General features: G+C 41.7%; 1 protein-coding gene across 2 annotated transcripts; it reads left to right on the plus strand.

The window, feature by feature from the left end:
* The first annotated feature begins 515 nt into the window (after positions 1-515).
* Positions 516-17,695, plus strand: LOC136984110 (monocyte to macrophage differentiation factor). Of its 2 annotated transcripts, none has more exons than XM_067281035.1 (7): positions 516-728; positions 1,878-1,959; positions 6,865-7,022; positions 12,760-12,834; positions 12,901-13,008; positions 13,141-13,210; positions 16,538-17,695. In XM_067281035.1, exons 1-7 carry the CDS (start codon positions 691-693, stop codon positions 16,769-16,771), a joined length of 765 nt encoding a protein of 254 aa, XP_067137136.1. In that variant the 5' UTR covers positions 516-690; the 3' UTR covers positions 16,772-17,695. The 2 variants fall into 2 exon arrangements, with proteins under 2 accessions (XP_067137136.1, XP_067137137.1); XM_067281036.1 differs by having other exon boundaries at positions 12,784-12,834.
* Positions 17,696-20,902: the final 3,207 nt, after the last annotated feature.

Below are 20,902 nucleotides of genomic sequence, written 5' to 3' on the forward strand. Positions count from 1 at the left end.
GGGGTAAGGCCATTTTGATCCTTCGGTATTGTTCGGGTGGCTTCTAACCGCAGCCGCCGACTTCTTTTCTTCCACTGGCGACAGAAGAAAAGAACTCGGCGCCATTTTTCCGCCGCTCACAAAACAATTGTCTTTATTAAGAGTATAAAAAGTTCGGGTTGAAAAGTAAGAGGGAATCACCCCAGCCACGCTGCGGGAAATAAATTTTTTTTTCTTCCTTTAATCCCATTGAATGGCACCTTGTAAACACGTTAAATTTTTCGCGCGGGAATCGCCGCGGTTTTTCCTCCCACCCCTCGATTATTAGCAGTCCCCCCGCGAACCTACCCTAAATGCGTGGTGCACCCTCCCCGGATTCTCGTCACTCCATTTTCTTTCGACGGAAGCCGGCTCGCCTCCCTGGCGCCGTCTTTCCGGAGAAGAAGAGGAGGAGGAGGAGGAGGAAGAGGACAGACGTCGGCGGAGGGAACGACGGCGCGTCTCCCGACGGCGGAGCGGAGCGGAGGGAGCGGGCGGCGCCTCCGTCGCCGCCATCGATCGGCCGGAACGGACGGCGGCCGAGGCAAAATGGCTTCCCCGCCGGAGGGCGGTCGGCGGATCCCGTGATGCGGGTGGACGGTGACCTCCCGTCCGAAAACGTCGCGACGCGTCCCGAAAGGGTCCGGACCAGCGTCGACCAACGCCGGTAGCATGGAGGGGGCCGTCTCCGACCCCTCCTCCAAGAACAGGTTAGTCTGCTCTCTCCTCCTCCTCTTCCCGTCCGCGTCACGCTGGCACACGCTCCCCCGGTGGGAAAACCGCCGGGGCCGGGAGAGAAAAGGGGAACCGACGAAAGAAGAGGTTAACGAGGAACCGCGCGTCGTCCGAATCCAGGACGGCGGCGGACGCGCGCCTGGGAGGAAGAATGCCGGCGCGCGGGTCGATATTTCCGCGCGCCGAAAAGACGGGGTAGGGGAAGCGGGTGTCGCCCGCTCGTCCCCGGAGAACTTTCTGGCCGGGAAAGGCCGATTGGACGGCGGTGGACGCCCACGCCGCTTTCTCCCTTCCGAAGAAAGAAACTCCACTGGACGAAGGGGCCAAATTCCCTGTTCTCGCGGTGAGAAGTCGTCTTCCCCGTCCGGCTTACGCGGGTCGGGCAGAGAAGACCGAATTCCCGGCGGCGGGGATTTTTCTCCGGACCGGAAAGAAAGAGGAAAGCGGCACCTATAAACCCAGGCCATGTTTAAGAAGTAAAGGACAAAATCCGTAAGAGGGGATTGACTGGGTTAGCGGAGAGACGTGGCGCGGCGGTTCGTATTAAAAATCCGACCGGACGAAGAGTTAAAATTTCTGCAAATAATGCCCGAACGTCATCCTAAACGGTTACGTATTTATGAGAAAGGTGGGTGTTGAGAAGTAACTAACCAGATTGGCACGGGAGTACGCTAACGTCCCTTATTTAGCGCGGCCATCTCTGCATTATCTTGTAATTTTGTCCCGGCGTGCCGACGATCGGACAAAGGTATTCGGTAAGTAAAGCTACGTTCGTCTACCCTTGTTTTTAATACATTTTCAAATGTTTACGTATCGTTATTCTCTGTTTCGGTCTACGTATTTTTAAGGTCGCACTCCTTTTAATTTTTACCGTATTAGTTAAAGTTTTAGGCCTCATTTTATTGTTCTTGCGTTATAAAACACACTACAAATGAATAATTGAGCGCGTGTCGGCAGACGTCTTTCTATATTTTTAGCACAAAAAAAAGAGAAAACAACAACGTCGTCCGGCCGGATTACTTACCGCGTTGCCGGGTAGGTGGGAGGGACGGCGGTCCACCGGCGCGGCGGGAGGAGGGCGCGCCACCAGTGGGGCGGGGCTAACCCGGTTTGGTCGTTGGCAGGTACATGAATCGCCGAGCGGTGGGGAACCAGGCCTACGTGCCGACCGAAGTGGAACACCTGGCCAACGTCGTCACCCACGGAGTAAGTATCCACTCTTTTCTTTGCCACCGCGTCCACCTTCGGCGGGAGGAGAGCGGACGAATTTCCCACCCCCGGGAAGGCGGGGCAACCGGAGAGGCGGGACTCGGCGCCGACACACCCGAAACCTCGGCCCGGTGAATGGCGCGTTTTTACCCACCTCCTATAACCACAGAAAAGAAACGAAATAAATTATCGGCAATTTTTAATCCTATTTTAAATTTATGACCTTTAAAATACTGTATATGCTCTTCACCTCAAATTAGTAGTATTTTGCCTCCTGTAACGTAACTCAGTCGGGGAGAATTCTCGCTTATATCGGGGTGTCCTGCCCCTAAGCTTTGGTCTATCCGACACCGTTCTCGACATTAAGGAACGACGATAGGTATAGGCTTGCTCTTTTTTCAAATTGCAGTCCAATAAGTATAAATAATTAGTAGTATGATGGGTTGTCGGACGGCTCCCATGAATCTAGCCATACGTTTGCAAAGAAAATCTTCGTTTATTCCGCTTTAATTATATAATTCTTAGATATTTAATGTCTTATCTCAGTTATACCATTTTATTCGAAAACCCTCAATTTGTATGGGATTGAAAAAACCACGTCGTACCTCCGAACAGCGTTACTTAAGTGCTTAGAAGAATAATACATTCCCGGCGTAGAAACATTAAAAGTACTGCATAGATAAGCGGGAATGCGACGATACAGACGAATATTTATATAATCGATACGGTAAGACGATTTTCACCGACAGTTATTTCGGGCGTGACGAATCTATATTTCCGATGGTTATATTTTGGCTTTCGGGCAGACCGGGCTGGTTAAAACCAATGTAATTGTGATACGAAGTTGCAAAATCGTTACTTATTTCTTCCTGCCGTCACCCATTAGTCTTAGATAATAGGCAATATCCTGTAAAAAAAAAAAAACAACGTTCACTTAAGAATAAAAATAACACTCCACCCGTCAGGCAGTGTGTTATTTTTATTGTTAAGTGCACGTTGTTTGTAGGAGATATGGCTATTTTATCTCGATTTATATTTACTTCCCTTGCGCCGTGTTGCGCCCGGCCGAATAAACCGATTTGTCAGCGTCAATATAATAAATGTGAAATATGATCGATTCGAGTGTTAAAATTATACCGGAAGACGGATGACGCAACAACTCTGTTGTCTCTGTCTATTAGTCACGTTGTCGCTTTTCCAATCCTACGGAAATTTTACTAAAAAACACGACGTTTATCCGTTATACTTTAAAGTATTCCGATGCAAGAATTGATTACCGTTTAATACGGAAGGTGAGGGTTCGTTCTTCTCCAAATCTCGGGCTAGGAACCAGCCAATTCCACCACCCCTAAATATAGGCGGAATAGGTGACGTCTGGAGTAGAGTCTCGCGTATTTGATACTATATTTTAGTATTTAATTCGTAAAACTGTTAATTATTCAAAATATACGGCAATTAAACTGGGTCTCGAAATTAAATTTTGCGTAGGACCTGGCAAGTGTCTCGCTCTGCCGTCGGATATTTTAATGGCATTTCGATTTGTCTTAAAATCAGTCAGTCGGATAAGCCACCTGTTTCCACATACCCAACCTTTAGCAATCTATGGTGTTTTGTTGGTCTCGTGTAGTGCCGGGCCATGGCTTCAAAGTTATCAATGGTTGCGTCTGGTTACTTTTTCGGCTATTATATATAACAGAGGAAAAGTACGGCCATCGGGTCACGTGTCATATCTCGAGTGAAATCGGACATAAAGAACATTTTACTGGTTATTAACTTTTACAATGTTTTTTTCTTTTATAAAACATGTCTCTTAATAACACAATGTTTAATAATTTTAAATTACGCGCACTGACCCGGAACGGGAAGGAATAACAAAAGTCTTGCCACACGACAGTTTACCCGTGCCACTCGGTAAAATAACGTGGGAAGAAGAAATTGTACGTTACTAATACTACCGAAAAAGCCGTAGCAGAAAAGTTCGGGTAGACAATTGGGGGATCCCTTCCTCCCGGGGTAGAGAAAAATACACGGCGCACCTTTGTTTTCCCTAAATCTTACGGGTAATAACGGACGGCCCGCACGGGTGGAAGAGCGGAACATTCCCCGGCCGCTTTATGCAGGTGGAGTTAGGTGTTGGGTGGCCGAATAGTCTTCCGTTTCCGCGTATGACGGGTTTACGGAGTGATGATATTTAGCCTAGAAATGAGTCCGTCCGTTCTGGGTGAATGGCTGGAGCCAGGTCGTTAAAGTCCCGGGCCGCACCGCTAATCCCAAACGAACGTCATTCGTATTTATAAAAGTGGCGTTAAATAAATAAAAAACACAATATTTTAGCTGCAGGAACGCATTGGCTGAGACATACCGTAGCGCCTCTAGCGAAACCTTTTTGTAACTTATGGTGGGCGATCGTGCAGTGCAATCTCCAGTTTGATTGTGTTAAATTTCCGTCAATTTAATGCTTTTTCTTAATTCGCATTTCCCTTCATTTTAACTTTTTCTGTTGGTTTTCAGAAAAGCAATTTGCCGATTACCTATAGACCTAGATTATGTTGTATTGATTACTATATTGTGTTATTGTATCGATTGTTTTGTCTTATATATAGGCTATATATATATATATTTCGTTATACTGCAGGCACCACAAAAGTATTGACAATAAAATAAGGAATGAAGAATTTTTAACAAAGAAAGTTTGTTTCATATTTTTCGTCAAATGTCAAATGCTTTAGACAAAACGCCTTGTCTGATCCAGTGTGATGCGGGCCTAAAACTACAAGCTATCTTTTGTAAAACATCAGTGGCGTGCCGTGACATTTGATGATTAGGAAAGCCATGTTTCTATAAAAATTACAAACAAATACTGGAAATGTCAAAAATAAACAATTTATTTATTTTAATTTTAATTAAAATAGATACATCGACATGATACAAAATAACATAAATTAACAATATGTAGACCTATTTATATTTTAGAAAATACAAGGGAAGCTGAGCTGTTGAAGCTCAGCTTCCTCGTATTACCGTATAGATTATTGCATTGTATTGATTACCGTATTGCGTTATTGTACCCATTGTTTTATTTTATAATAAGTGTACAGTACTTAATTAACTTATCATTCTACAACTCGGAAGACTCGTCTGGATCTCATCCGTCTGTTGTGCTGTCGTCACTGGTTCGATCTGGTCGCACTTGGGGCAGAAGGTTGCGAACTTAGTGTAGGTCTCGTGCATCCACCTTCTGCACCTTACTCATTCTGTTTGGTCGCACGACTTGTCACATTTAACTTAGTAGTAGTTACGATAGGCGCTGTTGCGCCTATCGTAACTACTACAGGATGTTTTCCAGCGCTCGTGAGTGATATTGGGCGCAATTCTTCGAAACTTTTCCGAAGTTGAGACTCCTCATGAATTTGCTGATAGTGGCAGAGGGAAAATGGGGTTTAGGGCAGAACCAGAATTTCACTGGATAACACGGACAGGGTAAGAAGGGGACGATGGCGTTAACCATCTTTCCTCAACCTATAGGATAAGATGGTTTTTCACATGATTCACAATTGAGCATAGCTGCCTTGTTGTTTCACCAACATATACATTTAACAAATGTCTTATTTTCATTATTTCCAAAAACATTACTGATTGTCTTATGTTTTCTCCTATAAATAGCATTCTAGAAGAAGCGTGCAGTAATTTCGAACCTCAATCTCTTGCCTACAAATTTTCGAATCGTTATAAATTGAAAAATACTTACAGAAAAATGCTGCAAGTAAATAGACAGGAAGACTGACGCGCGCAGTGTTGTGAATGCGGTGGTGGAGCCATATGTCGAAAAACTCACGAAATTTGATGTCCATTTTCCACCGAGTCACCTTAAAGACCTTGGAAGAAAAAGTGGTTAATGTTACCTATGGTTCCAAAATGGCGGCTCGACTCTGATTCCAGCAAGTAGAAGAAAGGAAACAGCGGGGACGCACGTTCTAACCTAACCTATTCTAATAATTTTGTTGATAATAATTATGGTAATTTATTAGAATAGGTTTGGTTAGGTTAGGTTAGAACGTTCCTCCCCACTGTTTTCTTTCTTCTATTTGCTGGAATCAGAAACGAGCCGCCATTTTGGAACCATAGGTAACATTAACAGAAAAGTGAAAGTGACGGGCTTTACCCACGTCTGTCAGATTCCAAGCTACTTCTTTCGCCGGAAAGAAATGCAAGCATATCGTCTCGTACAAATAAAAGATTATAGGCTGGAAATTTCCTTGTCAAATTTACTTTTGTATTTTATTTAAAACGTATTTTAATAGCTTCGTTCCGCTGCATTTCCTCAATAATAATTGACTTATCGAAGTTTAATCGTTTTCGTGTAATTTCGATATTTTATTCTTACCGTGGCTTCTCTACGGGGTGCTCCGGCTTCCCGGAAGTGGCTTCCCGCCAATGCTCCGAGACCCGGTGGGGAATTCCCGCGCCGAACAACTGTTTTGTGGCAGCCTCACGCCCACTCTCCGTCTCGGCAGAAAATCTTCCTTTTCACCTCTTCCGTCGGCATTTAAATACCCCTTCCCCGGCTTTTCTTCCGCTCGCGTCATTTCTACCCACTGACGGGGTGCCCCACCTACCCCGTGTCCCACACCGAGGTGAAATTTTCGGGTCTCTAACGCCTAAACGGAGATGGATTTAGACGGGTTACGGGCGAGGGGACGAAGGTCACTTCCGTTTACGGGTCGAGTGGGGTGGTCGGTGCTCCGTACTCGGCGCGATTTACGCCTTCTTTTCCCTCTTCTCCGCCCGGCGCCTCCTTCCGCGTAAGGTACGGACGGGAACGAATTCGGGACGGAGAAAAAAGATTTTTCGGTTATTCGGCCAGATGGCGGCTTCTAATGGGATGTGTGTTGGAACCCGCAGCTGTCCGTGCTTCCCAGCCTGCTGGGCCTGGTATTCCTCCTTCAGCAGTCTAGCGGCAAGAGTCAGTATCTGACCTGTCTGATCTACGGCCTGTCCATGGTCGCCCTCTTTTCTATTTCCACTTTCTTCCACTCCGTCTTCTACTTGGGAAGATTCAGGTAAGATTTCTCTCTATCTCCCTCGCTCCGTCCTCCTCGGGTTCCGCCCGGGGAGGAATGACCGTCGGGAAACGGGTCCCTTCGCTGCCGGCAGGCCTCGGCGCTTCCGTTTCGGCACGGGAAGGAAGTAAGAGCCCGGCCCCGAACTTCCGGGTTTCGTAAAGACGGAGTGGCGCGCCTTCCCTTTGAGGCCAGAGTCTTTTTCTCGCTCTTCCGCCGGAAACAGTACCGTCCACCGCGTGGACAGACTTCTCTCCGCGATTGACCAGTGTTTCAACTTCCGGCCCCGTCCACGCCTCCGCGGCGTGGCCCGGGGGCCGGAAGTTGGCGTTTCTCCAGCTTCCCGTAGACGTCGATCCCCGTTGCGTTAGTTCGACGGTTAAGAGTTCGCCGTAATGCGACTGGATACTCGCTTAAACGAGTCGAAAACAAATACGGGTATTCCGGATTAGCCGCTATTGAGCCTTCGTTGAGTCCGCAGTTAGGCCTACCCAAAATACTGTTACTCCAGGAAACAAATCGTTTTCAATTCGTCTTCGGTTTTTATTCTAAATAGCGAGGTTGAGGCCGAAGTTTTCAACGCGAAAACGTGTACGTCTGACGTTTAGCGCCGCTGCGTACCATCGTAAAATATACAAATCCTGTACAGGCCAGAGAATAGTAACTTAAACCCGAACATAAACTCAACGTAAAATAAAAAATATCTAGCATCGAGTTGCGTAACTTTCCCGGCTGTTAAGAGATTCTATTTAAAAAATAACTTCTATATTGTTAATCATACTCTTAATAAATACATTGTGTGTTGCGCCCTCTGTTATAAGATTTTGTCATAAAAACTTTTCGTATTATTAATTATTATGAAAAAGCAAGAGGCTTGTGTGTTAGGGACATTGGTGCTATTAAATTTCGGTGCCCGGGTGAGGAGATCGAGAGTCCTGTGTCGTATCTCGCTATGTGTCGGGCTTAATAAATATGTTATTCTTTATTACCATTCTCGTCACTACTCTCAAAATTAAGTCTTTTGCCACTTTATAATAATAGAAAATATAATAATATTTTATAACAAAATCTCGTAACATATGGCGCCACACACGATTCTATTTATTTATTATAATTAAAAAGTAAAATTTACTTTTTAAATAAAATCTCGTAACACCCAGAAAAGTTACGCAACTCGTTGCTTGATCTTTTTTCAGGTTGAAGAGGTCTCAAAACGTGGAGATTTGCAAAAAAAAAAAAAAAAAAAAAAAAAAAAAATCGGAGGGTCGAATTTGACACAATTCCAATACTTTCCCTTGTTAAGTATACATAACAGCCGGGAAAATAAACACGAGAAAATACAAACAATTATTACAATCTTTACGGTTTGCCAAGTGGACGAGTTGGAGGCGTATCATTTTATACAGTTAACGGGCACCGTAATATAGTGTGTATTAAATCTCTTGTGTTTCTGTGTGGACTGTATTTCTCCTCGTTACAGTTAAACGATTATAAGGATCTTTCGGAATTGGCATATCAGATGGTCCGTAAATTGCGTAACGATGTTTTTAAACTTTCCGACTATAACCTGTAAAACCCCCCAGACCCTTATAGTGCATCATACCGGTTCACTCGTATTCGGGTTACGTAACTTACGTATTTTACGTTATAATTAACTGATGTTATAATTATAGACACAAAACGTTAGCGCATCCAAACACGTAACGTTGTAAAAATATAACAAACATTTTCAATTTTCTAATCTGATCTACGATATGAACTTTCGTCAGTCGTACACTACAGGATTTAAACCAGGGGTCGCCAAAGTAGTCGATATAACATTATTACGGGGTCGATTATCAAGCTTAAGCTAAGGATGAGGGGGAGATAAGGATCAAGCTTATCAATCTCACTGATTGTCAGTTACAAAAATTATTATTAACAAATATACAATAAATGAAAAACAAATGCAAAATTAAAAGAAATCTATTAAAATAGGGGGATACTATAGATTACTGTCTACGGAATTTCGAAACTTTGAGTATATATCTGAACTGAAGGGACCGAGACGAGTTCAACGATACTCTACTTTTGGACCGGAGACGAAAAATAAGAAAGTTATCATAGTTTTTAAGTTATCATACTTTTTTAATGCTTTCATGCAGACGGCACCGTAGTTGCTAGTGCTGCCATCTCGCGGTAAAGTCTGCAAACAAATTTAAAAAAAAACACGCCGAAAGGCAAGAAATTGTACGAACAGTCGAAAGACACTTCCTATTTTCCTTTTGTTCAAGAACTACCGTGAATCAATAACTAGTGACGTTAAGCAATCGGCGGCCTGCCGGCGGCTCCTCTCCCGGGGGGAATCCGTCGAGAGCACGAACAATCGAACGCCAGTTCCTTTTTTTCCCTTTTGTTCAAGCATCGCGACTCCCGACCGCAAGCGATAGCGAGGCTGAGAGGCCGTAGCCCTCGAGGTCGAGGAGCGCGAGGGTGTGCGAAAAGGATTTAACTCGGACTGCAGACGATCTGTGTGCTCGTGGATCAACATCTGCCACTGTTGAAAGTATACATGGCCGACTTGCCTGACTGCTTGTTAAACACGGGATAGACTTAGTGGAGAGAGCGACGCGACTCCCGATCATCGCGCGATCGCCGAAAAAAGTATGATAACTTTCTTATTTTTTGCCTCCGGCCCAAAAGTAAGGTACCGTTGAACTCGTCTCGGTTCCTTCAGTTCAGATATATACCCAAAGTCCCGAAATTCCATAGATAGTAATCTATAGTAAACCCTAAAAGGATGTGCTTTGTTTTGCTTGTAATAATAAACTTTTTGGTAGGGGTCGATGTGAGGTTTCGAAAACTTGTAGGGAGTCGACGATCAAAAAAGTTTGGCGACCCTTGATTTAAACCTAAGAGGATTTCTATTTAAAATTTATGTAGGGTAAACATTGGTAAATTCGCGATAAAATTAATTATTTTTTGTTCTGTAAATGTATATTTCTTTAATCCGAATTAAAAATTAATTTCGGTAGACTATCCACACAGCTTTTAGGTTAGGTACTTCTTTTATTGTTTCATATGCATTTCGGGCTTAGTGATTCAAAATCGTAAACGAGGAAACCTCCGTTTCCTCGTTTACGATTTTGAATAGTTCTCTGTTCTGGAATTACCGGAATTCCAGAACAGAGAACTATTCGATTTAAAATGTTAATTCCTTCTTAAAGCCTGGTACTCACATGCGGAAAGGGACGACCGAACGGCAAAACGACGTCACTTTTGCCGTCCAAGCCGACGGAATAGAAAGTCAAAAATGTTCAACTTTTGTCGTGACAGAAAGCGAAACGGTAAACATTAGACCAATAGGAAGGCCGTTTGTCAATGTTGTCGTAAACACCACGTGGGACGATAGTGTGAGATCGGGGGGAGGTAGGAGTAAGTCGTATCTCCCGTTTCTCCGACTCACTTGTCAAGGATGGCTGTTACGTCGACGGCGCGTTACGCGTTACGCGTTACGCGAGTGGATGAGGAGGAAGGATGGGGTCGACGATAAGGCGAAGCCGACAGTCAAGAAAGACACCATTTTATAACAAAACAAGATTTATTAAAAGCTAAACGAACACAACTACACTTCTACCCTCATATACAAAAAGGGGTCCAGAGAGAGAGAGTTTACAAATATTTTTCATACCTCCTATCAAGTCCGTAACAGACGAATATTCTCTCAGAAGTGACGATGATTTCGGGATGACGGAGAATCAGTTAATGGGACGATGGCACGTAGAACCTTAGAATTCGTAGACTGGACAACGGCACTTAAGAACTTAGAAACTTTCGGGTTCGGTCGACGGCGCAGTGCACTTCGTAAAGGAGAGACGATCGGAGAGCCCTTTAGGGGGGAAGGAAGCGTCTTTTATAAGTTTTTGATGGAAAAACCTGTCACGTGATCGATAACGGATCGCAATTTGGGCCATAGGTGTTCCCGGACTTTAAATAAACGACTAGCTCGGACGCTAACTGTAAACCATCGTGCAAGATGATCTACCTGCATCCGAGGGAATAACGGCTTGTTGATAGTTAGGGGGCGATCGTTGCCCGTCGAGGGTCAACAATTTCCCGGGTATGGAATGTTGTTGATTAAGTCGTTTATAACTGGAGTGAAAAAATTCAGAAAATTCTAGGTTTTTAACTTCCAGATTTCACAATAGCATTCGAACTATGGCAGTGGGCAAGGCTAAAAAGTTTCATTTATACAATATACTAACGGTCAAGGTCTATAAACACAAGACCTGGACACGATACCTTGATGCATGGCGGCAGTCGCCATATTGGGTCTTTTGAGTTGTGTACGTTGTTTCTAGAGAGAATTTGGTTATTTGTTCTCTCCATCTCAATTCTCGTTGAATTTCTCGTTATCTATTTTTTAAAATGGTTTGGTATTCGGCACCGAATTGTCTTTTAGTGTGAGCATATTGCATTTTCTGAAGTAACAGTTTTGGTGAAATTGGAAAATACAGTATCGGGTAAATAATAGCGATTTCTTTTGAATTTTATATTGTTAGATAAAACAAAAATCCAGTATATAAACTGCTTTAATATTTAACACATATTCTAAAATGTTTGCAATATGCATCATTAAAGTGGTTTTAATTAAGCCTGTTAAATTACAACATTAAAATATGATTCTCGGATTAATATTAGTGTACGGACTGTTTGTGGTAAATATTTCATATAAATTGAAAGTAATGTAACATAGTACTAATTGCATACTGCATTTGTAATTGCATGATCATTTTATTATAAAATAAACAATAAATAAATTTAAAGTTAATATTTGTATAAAGTCGTGAGCACTGTGTTTGTCTAAACTTATTATATTATAGCAAACACCTGGAAATCAATGATTTGTCATCGGTATTTTACCAAACGTCGTGGTTTTATTGTACATTTCGTAAATGTGGTAGTATCGATTTCATAAATATGTAAGTTGAATTACAACCTTAAATTTTTACTGTCAACATAATCTAACTTGTATGGTTTATTTCCTAAATATAGTTATATTATAAAACACTGATGAGGAACTTAAGGTCTGAAATGCATTCTTTTTAGAAATAACGTGATTTTCTAAGGCTGATCTTGTGTCGAGTGACGGTGTAATAAGTCTAGTAATAAGTAAAAGACCAACATAGTGCTCACAACTTTATACCAAGACTAGACGAGAAACGTATTGTATTATTTATCGATATTTCTATTTGTTAATATTGTCCACTGTTTAATAAATTTTTATAAACATATTTATTTAATTCTCCACAAAAATAATTAGATGTAGGTTATATGCATAACTTCCTTTTTTCAATAACCTTATTGTTATCTCTTGCAAACACTCATAATTTATTTGAAATTATAAAAGGAATTCCGTGGCTCGAACTCGAAAGTGACCTTGGAACTAAGGACCCAATATGGCAGTTCTATAGGGAACACTGGTGTTCTGACCTTGTGTTTATAGACCTTGGTACTGTAATTTCCGCACGTGAGTACATGCGACTGGAAAGACGGAACGGCAAGTTTTAGCTTACCTTTTCCGTCGTCCGTTTCCGCATGCGAGTACCAGGCTTTAGTGGCTGGGCGGAGAGCAGGAATCGAGCGACGAGAAAAAAGAATTACCCTCGGTGTCCGTCGGGAGGGGTAGACTGTTTTTAGTTTGCGAAGGGAACGCTTGCCGGTAATTGGCGTGACACCGCTTTGCCTTCGTTTACAGATTACTGAAAGAAGTTCTTCACAGATGCGACAGGGCCATCATTTATGTCTTCATCGCCGCTTCTTACACCCCGTGGTAAGTACTCTCCAGCTTACCTTTGCGCCTGTCCTTATCACGCCGATAATTGTCTCTTTCGCCAAGGTTGACTCTGAAAGAGATGGGTCCCGATTCGCCGGCTCGCCATCTGCGCTGGTTGGTCTGGCTCTTGGCTCTCTTGGGAATTGCCTATCAACACTTCTTTCACGAAAGGTAACTTTCCCTTTTTAACTAAACGGAGGGGTAAAAGCGCTCGTCTTTTCCCCCTTGGCATCGGCCGGCGGGGAGGAAGGACGGAGCGCCTGTCCCCAGAATTTGGCGCAAGGCTAATGTTTCTGTGTGCAGGTACAAGACGTTAGAAACGTGCTTCTACGCTGTCATCGGCATCGTTCCCGGTCTGGCCGTCTTCTCTATGGTAAGTATTTTTCCTTCTTTCTCGTCTGCCCCTCTCTACGCGCACGGGCCGTCCGGTGGCTCGGCCGAATCCCAGACAGAGACATTTTAGCTAGTTAGTGGGGGAGGAAAGAGTCTAAAAATGCCTCCCGACCAAAAATGACCCGATTTCTTCTGTCTTGGGCGATAGAAGAAATTAATAGGCATGGGTAGAAGATACGTTTAGCAGAGTCGATAGCTATACTGGTCCTTGCGCTGCCAATAGCTCTAATGCTACTATACTAATTTTATAAATATTTCTACCCAGTGGCGTAGCGTGGGTGTCAGCCGCCCAGGGCGGAGGAAAATTTCGCCGCCCCCTTATTTAGGTATCTCAATTCAAAAGACTAAAATATACAATAATTCTAAAGGACTTTTCTGCAAAGAACAATCGTCATATTTGTGTATTGTACAGGAGTATTGTGTATTGTGTATTTGTTGTGAAATTTTGCCGCCTCCTAAAAGTGTCGCCTGGGGCTGGCCGCCCCTGCCGCCCCCACTACGCTACGCCACTGTTTCTACTACTTCGAGCGCTTCGATCGCATTTAGGCGTAAGTTTGGCTGGAGCACAGGGAAAGTCAGCCGTAAACATTCGAAATTTTTTTAATATATGAAATTTTCTCGTTTTTAACTCAGGTATTTCTTTTGTCTTTTTTAAAGGACTGCTTATCAATACTATTTTTAATCCGTTTTTGAACATTATTTATTCGTAAATGTCGTTAATATTTATATTTCTATTAACTGTCACTTTCACGATTTTAGACTTTAAATTGATTAGACTGTTTTTGTGTTACAATTTCTGTTCATTTTTAAATATTTTTGGGAGTTTTCGTTAAGGGCAAGAAAACCTAGTCAAAAAATTTATAATTAAGCCTGTATATACATTATTAATATGGGATGTTCTCGGGATTCCCGAGAACTCTCTGAATGAGAAAGAAAAGGGAATGATGAGAATTATATACATTTAATTATGGAAGTGAATAGAAATGTTAAACCATGTGTTAAGATAGGATAGATTTAAAGTGTTACAAAAAAAGGGAGTTAGGATTTAAAGTGGCTTTGGAGTTTATCAAGGTTAAACCCATATCATTTTTTATTTATTAATTAATATTAGGTAAATTATTGTGATTTTCAGTGAGAAAAAAAGCTATAATGTATGTTATTTACAGTTTATATTGTGTTTATTGATGAGATAGAGAAAGATTAGAGTTCAGCCAAAAAGTTAGGAACTTGTTAGAAATGGGGATTAAAAGTCAGTAAATTTAATTCTTGGATTTCAAATATAGACTGTTAGATGAAAAAGGGGAAGTTCCAACTATTTAGACAACATATTCAATATATTTACAGATATATAATAACTTAGAGATGATTAGATGATGATGAATTAGAAGTTGACAAATAAAACAGGTAAATGTAAGATGGCAAGAGTTCAGACAGTATTGTTAGATATTGACAGTGATAGTGATTAGTGATGACATGGAAGCTAAAAGAAAGACATGTTAGTGATCTTTTAATCCTATATAAACAAAGAACAGGTGTAGAACATCAATAAATCTTCATTCATATTCTACTTTTGATAGTGCAGAATATTATATAAATCACCAAAATATGTGAGTATAATTTCTCATATCAAAACTGCTTCATCCCAAATACTATTTCTCACTATACTAAATCAATTAAAATTGTATAGCATACATTATGTAGTGTTAAAGTTAATAAATTATTTTAAAAATAGTTTGTCTTTATCTGGATTAAATTTCTATGGTTATTTAAATGTATGAGAGGATAAACTACTGTTTTCCTAATTATATTGTCATACATATGTAATAAAACAAAACAGTAAAATGCAAATTTATTTACTTATTTTACCATTACCTATTTATTAAACAAATATATTATACAAGAACGTTATGTACAAAACTTCCATTCACAATATGTAGCATTTTAACAGTTTTAAACACTATAAAAGAGCTTTTGTCTTGAAAATTGTTGAAACTAATATCTCAAATACTATACTGGGGATAACAGAGACTTATCGCAATGCTACTGGTAACATTAAAATGATAGAAGTGTCATTTTTATGTTACCAGTCGCAGTGTAATAAGTCTCTGTTATCTCTACTATAGTATTTGAGATATTAGTTTTAACAGTTTTAAATAGATTTCTATTTAAAAGCTGGATAAATTAAATCGAAAATAATTTTATTTTCAATTTAATAAGCTTCATCCGTAATTTAAAATTATCACGTTATTAATTCTTTTTTATAAATCAAATACGCTTTTCCTTTTTTAATACATGATATATAATTTTAAAATGTAATTACGAATAAGATTTTTTTTGACAGAACAGTAGAAAAAATTTACAAAAATGCTTGAAAACGGGATAACTAACTACTAACCAAATAGATAAACAAACTTCTCGCCTAACAGCGACTCTCGCGCCAGCTATCGGCAACCTGAAGCATTAACTGTACTTGAGAGCATAGCGCAAGGACTAGTATATCTATCGACTCTGCTTTTAAGTGTCCGGTTCACGTTTCCCGTAAGTGACTTCCTCCGCCATTACTACTACTAGCCAGTTAATAATTTCCAAATGACTTTTGCGCATAAGCGTACGAAATTAGCGCGTTATCGAAATACGAATCCAGTAAAGGCTATGCCGCAGAATTATTCCCGGGCAGGGCACCGAGCCATTTCTTCGTCCGTTCCTCCATAGGAAACTCGAACCGGTGCATTTTTTCTTTTTTCCGATTTCTCCGGTATTGCAGGAGACAGCACTTCCAAATCCTAATAGGCGCTTAAAACTACCACCGAGTGTACCGTAAACGGGTGTAAAACGAGGATAAACGTTGGAAACTTCCCGAAAATCCAGCCCGAAGACAAAAAAGGCCGGAAGCTAACTCCGCCTGGGCGTTCGGCTGCTCTTCTTGTCAGGGTGCCGGCGTGGGTAAGGCGTATGGGGCGCAGTAGACGGAAAGTTTTTATGCCTTTACGTCTGCAGTAAAAGCACGATATACCTTCATATACGGGAGCAAGACACTACTAAAATCAAAGCCTGTATGTATATATATTTTAAATCGGACGAATTGCAACTGGCATAGCCATATTCGGTAGGAAGTTAGCACGTATTGCAATTTGCAGGCGACACTCGAGCCAAATTGTCTCGGTTTTCACGCGTGCGAGTGGCCGAGAAGAATACGTAAACGAATTTTCGGTTTGTGGCCTCCGGGCGGAAGATGCGAAAACAATAGAGGCCGAGGGGGCGCACCCGTTATAGAGATCTAAGTCGGCGTCCGTCTTTGGTTTTTCAGTGCGAGAGGTCGGGGATGCTGGAACTGACCGCCGGTGGACTCCTGTACATCGTCGGAGTGGTCTTCTTCAAGTCGGACGGTCGAATACCCTGCGCCCACGCCATCTGGCACCTGTTCGTCAACGTGGGAGCTCTGTGCCACTACTATGCCATCTGTAAATATCTACTCCGGCCGGATCGGACCCACGGGATCGACGTCTCCCGACCCCGGACCCCGCCGCCCGCCCGTTTCTAGCCCCTCCTTACCCTTTCCCGCTCCTCCCTCCGTCGCCCCGGCGGCCTCCGCGGTGCCAGACCAAGAGGGGCGGGCCGCCCGCGGCCTTCTTTCTCCGTTCCCGTCGGGTTCCGCCGTCCGGCCCGCCCACGCGTAAACTACCGGTACCGGGTCTCGCGTCCGGGCCGGGCGGAAATGACGTCGAAGGAAAAGTTCCGTCGGAAGAAGAAATCTATGTTTAAGTCCCGTTCCTTCCACCTATTTGTACGGTGTTTTAGCGGCCGCCCGCCTTACCGGTATATATATTTATACATATACACGTGTATACACCGTACGTATATACTAGATGCGTGTATAGACGGTACTTCCAAATGTAGTTTACGGATATATACGGTATATATAAATATCCGCGTAAATCTATATATATATATATATATATGTACATATAAATAATTACATATACCGTACGTATAAGGTACTACGTAATTAACGTTTTAAAGTGCGTATATATATATATAAATATATATATACGGTATATGTAAACGTACCGGACGGAAACGTCGGGACGTAGGTGGCCGCGGCAGAATACGTATAACATTATTTACGGGGAGACGGGCCACCACGTCGGCATCGCGGTGTTTTTCGATAGAAGACGTAACACTGCCAACCACCGTGTGGTTTATCGTTATCCGGTCTACAAATACCGTATTTTTAAAGATGTTTATTAACCGTTCCTTCTTATATTTGTACGCGTGAGTCTTCGTCTACGTCTTCCGGCCGTCTTCCGCTTTTTCCCAACGACCGGCTCAATTTCGGCAGTCTGGCGGAAAGGCGGAGGGTGGAACCGGTCCAGCTCCCCGTTATTACGTGTTGTGACCAAATCCATTTATACGAATTGTATTTTCCGGTAAAGAATAATAAAGTGCAGTTGGAGTTTTGTCCTAATTCCCGACCGTTTGCCCGGCCTCCGAAATTACCTAGCTTCGGGCGGGACAACCTTCCCCTTCCACATTCTTCTTAAAGTGGGGTTAATCCGGGCGACTATTCTCTCGGATACAATTCTTCCGCCATGGAGGATTTCGGGCGTATTGCGCTTAAAAAAAGACGAGTCGCACGGTTTTCGCCCGCAATAATAAATACTCCGGCGATCAAAAAGTATGGGAAATGGTTCAAGATTTAGGATTTATTCACCAAAATTTATTGCGTCCCCTTCAAAGTAATCCTCCCCACTTCAATGCGCTGGTGCCAAAGTTTTTTTCAATCCCGAAACCTGCTTTAAAGTCGTTTTCGCCAAACCCCTTCGGGACCGGGAGCGAACTTTCTTTCGGAGCCTCGGTGACCGACAAGTGAAAATTTTCGTCCGAGAAACGGAAAAAGGTCACCTGGTGCCGCATGGGGCGAATACCGAGCTGGAGGAACCGTATTTGTTGGCCAGAAATTCACCGAACAAAATTTACCCGTTTTCCGGTCACAAATCGGGTGATTTTCTACCTATTGCTTATAACTTTATCAGTATTTGTTATAGAGAAATTATGTAGAATGTATTGGAAATAAGAAAATCTATATATTTTTTTATTGTTCTATTGTATGTTATTAAGTTTCCACATGTCCACCATCATTAGTAAAAAGGATAATACGATTTTGTAGTTTTCTAAAAAAAAGTTTGCTAATTGATTTACAGTAATGTCTGAAATCACATTAGTTATTTTCGCTTTCAAGTCTTCTAACGATCGAGGTTTGGTTGCATACTCTATTGCTTTCACACGTCCCCATAAAAAATCTAATAGAGTCAAGTCCGGCGAACGTGGAGGCCAACAAAATGGTTTACCTCTTCCAATCCATCTGTTATGAAATTTCTGATTTAGAAACTGTGTAAACAATTTTATTTAAAACTAGGTGCGTTAAGCTTTGTAATACTTTTTACAGATTTTTTCTATGTTAAATACTACTAAAGTTATAATTTTTTAAATTCGCACGGACTTTATGGACACCCTGTATATAGATAGATTTACAAATTCTTGAATTGAAGACCGTTGTCAGTGATATGAAACTAAATTAAAGAAAATGTGTGATCGAAATAGAATAAGCACTTCGTTTTTCTGTCGCGATGTGGACAGAGACGATGATTTAATGATATTTAAATTATTAGCGAGGTTGAGGCCCGAAGTTTTCAACGAGAAACGTGTACGTCGGACGTTCGGCGCTGCTTTCCCGTAAGCCTAGAAGTTTGACAGTGGCGTTTGGAACGTCAGTGGAATCACGCCCGACGTTTCAAACGCTAGTGTCAAACTTCTAAGCTACAGACAGGTGGCGCCGAACGTCCGACGTACACGTTTCTCGTTGAAAACTTCGGCCTCAACCTCGCTATTATTTCTAGAAATTGTGTTATGTAATTAAACGAGTGAGTGTCTCGTGTGCGTTGTAACATGGATCTGATTAATTACACCCGCCGAATTACTATTTACTTGGTATTATTTTCGAGTTTTTTCTTATTTACTTTAACTAAAGCTACTTAAATCAAAATAATTTTCACATTTGTGAAATTGAAATACTAGTTAATAGAAAAATCTTCTGATGAATCACGATTTCCAAAAGTATTTCAGTTTAGAACTATAACCATGCATATTAATGTTATTAGGCTAAGTTAGGACTCTTATCCTAAGACACTTCACAGGATTCTGCCAGTCTCCGTAGCAATATCAGCATACGTGGTTATAATTCTTAATAAATATATTCTCTGGAAGCCAAGATTCACAAGAAATGATGTGTGAGTGGACATCGGGTATTCTGAAAACAATTTTTAAATTATTAACCGTTTAGGCTTTGCGCTTATTATTCTGTTGGGTTAAGTGAGATATGCTCGGTTAACACCGGTGGCTGTGTACTATGCCGGACCAAAGTCAAGGCATAGTAACCAAAACAGAAATTAAAGAAGTGTATCAGTGTGTGTGTCTGTATTCAGGAATTTTCTCACAATATGACATGTATTCAATATAGTGGCCTTCTGTAGTGTGATGTATGTGTTTCTATTCAATTCTAATGTGCCCAGGCTTTTGTGTAGTGTGTGTGGTATGACACCTGTAGAGGAGAGAACAACAGGTACAATAAGCACCCTATCCATCCTCCACAGATGCCTTATTTCCTGGGCGAGTTCTGTGTACTTGCTAATTTTTTCAGTGCATGCGTTTTGTATATTGTGAGTGTTTGGAATAGATATGTCTATAACGTATGTGATTTTATTGTGTTTGTCAATGAGTGTGATGTCTGGTCTGTTGTGGTAAATTGTTTTATCTGTGATTATGGTTCTGTCGTAGTACATTTTGTGCGTGTTGTTTTCCAATACTGTCTGTGGAATGTATTTGTAGTATGGTTCGTGGATGTCTACTAATTTGTGTTTCTTTGCAAGCTCTTGGTGTATTATATTTGCTACTTGATTATGTCTGTGTAAATAATCTGTCTGTGCCAAGAGCTTGCAACCAGAAGTGATGTGTTGTATAGTTTCTGGCATGATGTGACATTTTCTGCATGTGTCATTTGTGAGTGTTGCATCTTTGAGTATGTGTTTTCTGTAGTTTTTAGTATTTATGACCTGATCCTGTATGGCAATCATGAATCCTTCCGTCTCCCCAAAGAGGCATCCCCGAGCTAACCAGCTGTTTGACGCAGTTTTGTCAACAAAATCCTGGGCCAGATCATAAGGATGCCTGCCATGGAGTGCCTTTCGAGCCCACGATTGCTTAATGGTGTCTATGCTTTTTATATGTTGTGTTGTGTCCATATGATGTGAGTGTAAGTTTAATGGTGTGTTATTCGAGTCTGCTAGAGTTACTGCTTTATGTAATTGTGATGTTTCTTGTTTTTTGTAGAAAAACTCTCGCAGTGACTGTATTTGTTTGTAGTGAAGGTTAACTATGTCAATCAGGCCACGTCCGCCATCTTTACGTGGAAGGGTTAATCTTTCTGTGGCAGATTTAGGATGATGTTGTTTATGCTTAGTAAGTGTTGTTCTTGTTTTCCTTTGGAGTTGCTCAAGATCTGTGTGAGTCCAATGTATAACTCCAAAAGAATATGTGAGTACTGGGATGACATATGTGTTTATTGCTTTAACTGTGTGTTTTGCATTTAATTGTGTTCTGAGAATAGCATTTAACC

The sequence above is a fragment of the Centruroides vittatus genome, unplaced genomic scaffold, assembly GCF_030686945.1.
Source record: "Centruroides vittatus isolate TY-2023 unplaced genomic scaffold, ASM3068694v2 contig_904, whole genome shotgun sequence".
Classification (NCBI taxonomy): Eukaryota; Metazoa; Arthropoda; class Arachnida; order Scorpiones; family Buthidae; genus Centruroides; species Centruroides vittatus.

What these genes read in the sequence shown, in the direction of transcription:
- LOC136984110 (XM_067281035.1), top strand. Translation starts at nt 691, where the DNA reads ATGGAGGGGGCCGTCTCCGACCCCTCCTCCAAGAACAG. An exon ending in GACCCCTCCTCCAAGAACAG is followed by an intron (nt 729 to 1,877) that starts GTTAGTCTGCTC and finishes GGTCGTTGGCAG; the next exon opens with GTACATGAATCGCCGAGCGG. An exon ending in GCCGCTTCTTACACCCCGTG is followed by an intron (nt 12,835 to 12,900) that starts GTAAGTACTCTC and finishes TCTTTCGCCAAG; the next exon opens with GTTGACTCTGAAAGAGATGG.